Below are 7648 nucleotides of genomic sequence, written 5' to 3'. Positions count from 1 at the left end.
TTTGGCCACATAGGAACGCGGTTTCTCAAATATCTAAAAAAAAAAGTGTCATCACAATGATGTAAAAGTTTGCGCAGAGCTTCAGCATGCATACAGCTACATTTTGTCGAGAATCAAATAAAAGATGTGTGATTTTTTTCATATTTTGAGACCACAAAATAACATTTGTTTGAACGAATTGGCTATTTTCCTTTGGACATAAATGTTGCTTAATATTCATTTAACTGTGTCTATTTAATTTCACACAAAAACATAATTATTGCTTCTTGAGTAATAAGGGAAACGTTGAGATTACCATTTAATGGTATAGGCTATATGTTGCATAAATATACATACCTATTTGCAGCAAAATATTATACGTATTTTCAAATCTGATGGCGGGAATGCGAGCAGCTATATTTAAAGTACCTACATGCCAAGTATCGAGTACATCGGAGAATATTTAGTGAGTAATCCAAAGTCACGAAAAAATGCAATTTCTGCGTTTTTGAATGGTAGAAGCTCACCATAAGAGAAGTCATGCCACAATGTTCTATGCAATGTTTGTAGTAAATGGCCAAAAAAACAAAACACACACACACGCAAACATCATATCGTATTTATTGTGTGCAGGTGTATTTCTGCTTGTCGCCACCTTGGTAGCAGTAGTTTTCCTCGCCAACTACATCTTTTCGCCCGCTCAGCACCCAGCTCGCAACAACAGCCTGAACCCGCCCGTTCTGAGTCAGCGTTTCCTTAGGTCCAATGTATTCATCAAGTCTGGTCTGAAAAAATATAATCCGTATTACCATAGAGACGACGGAACTTCTATAGTGTGTCATACCATTCGTTGCGGTCGTCTAGGCAACAGCCTTTTTGAGTATGTTTCCATGTTGGGCATCGCTAGGGCAACCAACAAGATCCCCTTCATCACGAATCCGGAGAGGTTCCAGGGAGTACTCAGGACGCCTCCTACCAGGCCGGATGACTACGAGAAGTTGATGGCTCGCTGCAAAAAGGCCGACAAGATAGAGGAGGGTGATGGCGGAATGTTCCAGCGTCATCTCATCAGCTTAAAACCTAGAAAGGACTACGAAGTGAAAGGTTGTCTACAGTCGTGGATGTACTTCGACAGGATGAGAGATGAGATCATGGACATCATTTCCTTTACTGATGAGATTGTCAACAACGCCACTCAAGTCATTGCGAGATTACGCCAACTTTTTCCAGGCACAACGTTAGTCGGTGTCCACGTGCGTCGAGAGGACATCGTCCGTGAAAAGTGGGCGGAAATTGGCTTCGTGGCGGGATCGCCAAAATACTTCAATCGCGCCATGATGCTCTTCAGGGAGAGGTTTCCGTTTGTTACTTTCGTGGTAGTGGGCCAGGACCCACAATGGTGCACACAGAACTTCAATCCTGTGAACAACGACACGTTCATTCTTGAGCTATCCTCCGCTGAGGTGGACGTGCAGCTGCTGTCCATGACGGATCATCTCATCACGAGCCCGGGCACCTTCAGCTGGTGGGCTGCCTTCAAGATGGCGCGCACAGCTGTGGTTATGTACCCAAGATACTTCACCAGGTACGGCTCTTCGCTTGCCCGCTGGTACTTGCCAAATTATGTTGATTATGTGATGCCTCATTGGATTGCTATACACGGTTAGCGAGGACATTGTTCAGGGCAATTCCAGCGGAACTGACGTGGCGCCACAATAAAAACGCAGTAACTCAACAGGATGAAAATACCATACAGACTATTTATTATCAGAAAATGGTGCTCAGATTTCCTAAAACACAAAATTCTACTTGCCCAAGACAAAATACAAAGAATGTGATTTACCGGGTGTCACGTTTCAATATATCACAGAAGGTGATTATGAACGGTTAGTTACTGCTAACTAACCACACCACGATTCACTCTCGCAGTCATACAAATAGATAGAATAAAAAAAAGTATAAGTTTCAGACGCCTGTTTATATACTATCTCGCTACCTCCCTCGAGACTTCACTCCAAAAGATGTTTTACGTTCAAAACGTAAAATAGGTCGCCGACAAAAATGCCAGTTAAAGTTTAGAAAATGATAATAACACGCTGATCCCGTGTATAGATAGGAAAGTTACTGATCTGCCAAAAGCGCTGGTTAATACAGGTGTCACACACCCCACGTTGTCACCACTCAAATGAAATCATAAATATAAAAGATGACTAGGTGGTATACAGGGTGCAATGACATGGTGCACTTAGCTTTTTGCCACTGAGTGGGCGACCCGTAAATAGTCTATCTCCACAACTGCTCCGTTGAATGAAGTGCCGGTTGGCGTGGAAACGAAGCAGGGATTAGTGGAGATATCAGGCGCCTCACTCAGTCGCTGACGGTCCTCCCCGTAGTCTACCAGAAATAGTAGAAATGAAGAATGGTAGGATGACGACAGCGACAGCAACCACCAGAACACCAGGTTACAGCATACAGCAGATGTTCCGGTTACAGCATTCAGCAGATGTTCCAGTTACAGCATACAGCAGATAAGTAAGTCGGCTGCAACAAAAATCATCGTTGCATTAAACATGCCACGCTACCCTTCACACTCCACCTTTAAACATGTCACCCTTCTATATTTCATAGAGCACGTGGGTCTGCATAAACGAACTTTTAAAACAACAAATCAGCTATTTTCCTTCCTTCTCTCCATATCTGCAAAAACAATATACAGATTATTATTTTAGCGTCACAAAGAGCAAATTATGCACTAACCTGGAAAGAACAACAGAGAGTATTTCATTCTACAAACACAGACTCGTCAACAGCGTTAAATAATGATTTATTACCTCAACAGCCTATGTAGGAAGCTCTCCTTTAAGCGAATCCGCTTCTTTTGTATGGCTATCGCCCGTCGACGACTTTCCTGCCACACCCCTCTTGCGCTGAATTACTTTATGCGTTGGAAAATTCCCCCGCTCAGCCAAGAGTCACACCTGACAACCTTGTCGTCAAATAACATGTAGACGGCGAAAAGTGGTCCCTTCTTGACGTTCCCAGAAAGCCCTACTGTACATGCAGAACGGCACGTTGTCATGAAATGGTGTATCACCAACGTGTTGTAAACCAACACACTTCTGGAAACAAGAAACCTGCCCTTCTCTCTGGCCGCCAATGTTCAAGTGCCAAGTTTCATGTCTCTCTCAAACAACCTTGAAAACATCACGTGACTCCCCGTGTCACATATCCAGTTCAGTCACAGCCGATTTTGCCCAGACAGCAAAATCACCCACGTGGAACCCATGCAAAACGAAATCCCCGTGCTCAGCTATGCTCTGTCAGCTAAACACAGCCCGTTGCCCAAAAGCACAGGCGCTTCCCATCACAATTTGAAAAAGGCACCCCACAGAGTGTTCCTTTCTCAATCCATGTCACTAAATCGTGACACAGGGACAGTGACTATCTTGTTCATACTACAAAGTGTTGTCCCTTACTCAATCCGACACTGCCAAACTTTTTGTTCCTTGAAATCAAACCACCCTTTCAGTGCCTGTTACGAGATAGTCTCGTAGCAAAAAGGTGCATCCTGTGTGCCCATAATGATACGAGACTATCTCGTAGCAAACACGTCAGAGAGTGTTGACGAATAAAAGGGAGATACATCTTTTTTTTTCCCCACAGCTCTAGAAAACGTCAAACAACGTAGCTTGATCGATGGATATTTATAATTAGAAGCTCTGTTTCATGGATTACCACACCAAATTCGTTTACTGGAAGTAATGGTAAGCTATGCACATTACCCTTTCATGCTGTGTATTCAAAAACACTGAACTACAGGTATGTTTTTGTGTTTTCAACTGTTGTATGTGTAAAGCGGACTCTGTGTTCCAAGTTTGTTTATTTTTGTATACAACATTCATGTTACATCCATATTTCTGATAATGATAGCAAAGAAAATCTGGAAATTATTAGATTATATCATACCCAAGGGTAAAACCAAAGAACTTGTATAGTATCTTTGAGTAATTATGATAAATGAATAAACCTCAGACAGATTAGAAAACCTTGTGGAAAAAACGCAAAATTCTGACACGCCCAGTTCAAAAGGCCTGCTTGCCGCTGAAGCTGCTGTTTGCTTGCGCTGAGAGAACTCGCTGAGCTCCCTTTGCAGTTTGCCAAGCTTTTCTTTGCCAAGCGGTAGAGTGCAGTCCTGGGTGTTGATGTCGATGCCCAAGAACGTGATGCGTTGGGTGGGGCCCACAACTGTTCTCCAACTAAGGCCTAAAAAAAAAATAGGTGTGGTTACGGTAACCCGACCTACCCTATTTTTAGGGGCCGACCCTATAACTTTTTATTACATTTGTCAAAAAAACCAAAATAAAACCAAGAGAACGAGTGCAGAAAACGCAATGAAAGCGAAAGCGCCCGAGTCGCACACTTATTTCCCTGTCAAGTAGGTTTATTTGTACACATTAGAAAAAAAAGTAAAACAAAAAAAAAAGTGATTGCCTACCTTCCTACCCTATTTTGGGGGGCTATGTTACCGTAACCACACCTATTATTTTTTTGGGCCTAATATGAAACCCTAACTTTCTCACTAGTTTGATCAAACAGTGTAGCGCTGCATTACACTCTTCATATGTTTCTGCTGCAATGAGAAAATCATCAATGTAAACAACAACACCTTTGAACCCACGCCTACGTAGGCATCTACCTATTATAGCTTGCGAAAGGCGATGACAATGACTGGGTGCCACCGTGGCACCGAAAGGGAGGCTAGAATCGAACAAGTATGTTGCTTGTTTATCTCCCTTAAATGTCCACTTTAACCCTGTCACTTTATAATCATCACAGTGGATTGGCACTGCACGATAAGCCGCTTTCAAGTCTAATTTTGCTCGCCAATAGCCCTGTTTTGCTATTTTACAGGCATCTGTGATAGTTTGAAAGCGTTCAGAATGCAAAGTGGCATAATCGTTCATAGCACTGCCAACCGGCCGACTGCCGTCATGGATAATACGAACACTGTCACTACCATCGTCTTTTGGTATTGCAGCCAAAGGGCTCACTATCAGAGGCTTGTCAGAAGCGACCACATAATTACCCTGTTTTATTTGAGCACATACTTCTTTCTCTACAGCATCACTAAGTTCCAGAGCTGATCTATGATTGTTGCTTTCAGCATGTACAACACTAGCACCTTGGTCTATTATTCTAAAACCTTCACTAATGCCTTTCAAAAGAAACTCCCTGTCAGGGTCATTTTTTAGTTCATCTGTCCACACATCTACATGATTAGCAATGCTAGTGACCTTTTCACTGTTGCCTAGCCATTGACATGTGAAAGGATTCTGAGGAGCAAAGGGACTGTCAAGTGTGTGGCCCACCTTATTGTCCGAAGCTGGCTGCGCGTGTCCCTAGCTTTTGTTGCTGTTGTCGACGTTGCTGGTCGTTGCTGCTGCCGCCGATGGGTGTGATGTCGCTCGATGCACTGGTTGCAGACAGACGGAGCAGCAGTGCTCGTATTGGCACCGCTGGGCAAACGAGCAGTGCCCGCGGTTCCACTGCATACACACCTCCTTGCCGCTGGGGCCTACGATGCGTTGTGATGGTCGGGTGGGGCGTGACTGTTGGCGACGGTCGGCGTGTTGCTGGTGGTTTGTAGGTTGTCGCTCCCTCAGTGCTACCATCGCCAAGTGTTGAGAGTCACTGCCCCACCTGAACCCGTACGCTGCTTGACTGACCCTGTACTGGTGATCGTAGGCCAGCACTGAAGACCAGGTGTAGCGACTGGCCATTTCGCCGAGTTTTGCAGTGTATGCGAGGTAGTCAACGATGCACCGACCCGGCAGCCGGCCGGCCGGTCTCGATAAGTTTCGCCATAATTCTTGCGTTGGCACTTAGAAACTGGGCAGGCGAAACATTGTCTAGCTTGGTTTTTTGATTAGCGCTCAGTCGAATGAATACGCCCTCTCTAAGCTCGATCTCCTGCTGTTCCGCCTCCCGGAATGTGATGAAGTCTGTTATTTTGAGGGCCTCACCTGAACGTGGCTGTGTGTTCAGAAAAACTGTAGGATCCAGGTCTACACGGCCTCCGTCCAGCGGCGTCGCGGCGCCCGTGCTGGTCGTTGACCTCTGCAATAACTCGTCGAGGGACGTTGCTGCCGTAGCCGCTGTCGTCGCCGGTGATGTCGCCGCTGCATGCTCTCTTGACAGTGGCCCATCGTCGCCCTGAAGTTCACGTATCAGAGCTAAAGTAGCAACATGGTGGCCCGGCTTTAGTTTGAGTTCAGTCACACTGGCCCTCGTGGCATTTTTCAGTGCGATGTGCGTGTCAAAACCGGCCTCCACCAAAATGTCTGCCACCGTAGAAGGGAGCTGTTTGACCCACTTGTCAAACTTGAATTTGGAACTGTCTCTGTCAGTCATTTTGCACTGCTGCGTATACACATTTTGAAGTAAAAAGAACTGAGTAAAAATTTCCAAGTCAGCTTTGCTGGCAAAAAACTTTGCTGCTGCTGCGCCGGTGTACAAAAGCTGACTGACTACACTGAATACAAAAGCTAACAATCACATATCTAGGCGTAGGCATATTTTACTCAATAGGCCCTACACACACAACTGCCACACGATACAGTACCCCTCTCACGTGCAGCCCGACCCATCCGCTGAACACGCTACTCCAAGGTGTAACCCATCCCGCAGAAGGGACCGACTGCACGAGAGAGCGAGCTGAGCGCACTCACACAAATTTAAACTTTATTTATTCTAAATAACACTTTTACCCCCAATTGAGGCACATCAAATTATATGAAAAATAATTCACCGAATAACATTTACTTTCAGTTTTGTTTTGTTACTATATTGTATTGTTGGACAGTAAACAGTAACTCCAGTTATTTCAGTGTTTTGTATGGTTTTATGTGCTGTAAAGATGTGTTTATCTTCCAAATTTGTCATTTTTTTTTCTAAACAAAAATGTACATATGTGACCCTCCACAACGGAATGAGTCCCATGTCACCTTTGCATGATTTTCATATTTTTACATTTTCCTAAATAGTTTTTTATGCTCTACCCAGTGGTGAAAACTGTTTGAGTTATAATCCTGTGACTAAGGTGACCCTCACACTGTTACCGGACACACCCCGGACTTATATTAAGCCCAGCGCAGAACCGCGCGAGGTGACATGCGACTCATTTCGTGGTGGAGGGTCACATATATGTTAACATTTTCATAATCAAATACAACCCAAATCTATTTCCAATTACATAGTATCATAGCCAAGGGTATAACCAAAAAACATGCAAAAAATCACAATGATAACTCAATAAATGATTGAGTAGTACACAGTCTTTTGAACCTACCCTAACAAGTCAAATTTGGTCCTGGCAAATAGCAATACAAAAATGCAATTATAGCCTGGCACTGAAGGGGGTTAAACCTTGCAAGTAAATCGTACAGTGCATTACGAAAACAAGCGGCAGTTCTCTTGATGTTTTTTTTTTATTAACATGTAAAGGTGTCATAGATACCGGGGTTGACACCAGCATCCTTGAGATCTTGTGCACACACTCTGTTCAAATTTCCTGAAGCCAATGGAGATTTCGCCTGCATGAAAAATGAAGCAACTTAGTTTAGCTGATTTGTATCAAACGCTACAGTGGACTGAAGGAAATACATCGTAT

General features: G+C 44.1%; 1 protein-coding gene across 1 annotated transcript; it reads left to right on the top strand.

The window, feature by feature from the left end:
• The first annotated feature begins 869 nt into the window (after positions 1–869).
• On the top strand, positions 870–5123 carry LOC138977262 (galactoside alpha-(1,2)-fucosyltransferase 1-like). The gene is made up of 2 exons (XM_070350168.1): positions 870–1564; positions 5102–5123. The coding sequence occupies exons 1-2, from the start codon at positions 870–872 to the stop codon at positions 5121–5123; spliced, it is 717 nt and encodes a 238-aa protein (XP_070206269.1).
• Positions 5124–7648: the final 2525 nt, after the last annotated feature.

Source organism: Littorina saxatilis, linkage group LG9 (genome assembly GCF_037325665.1).
Source record: "Littorina saxatilis isolate snail1 linkage group LG9, US_GU_Lsax_2.0, whole genome shotgun sequence".
Taxonomy (NCBI): domain Eukaryota; kingdom Metazoa; phylum Mollusca; class Gastropoda; order Littorinimorpha; family Littorinidae; genus Littorina; species Littorina saxatilis.
This window is presented reverse-complemented; position numbering and strand designations above follow the sequence as displayed.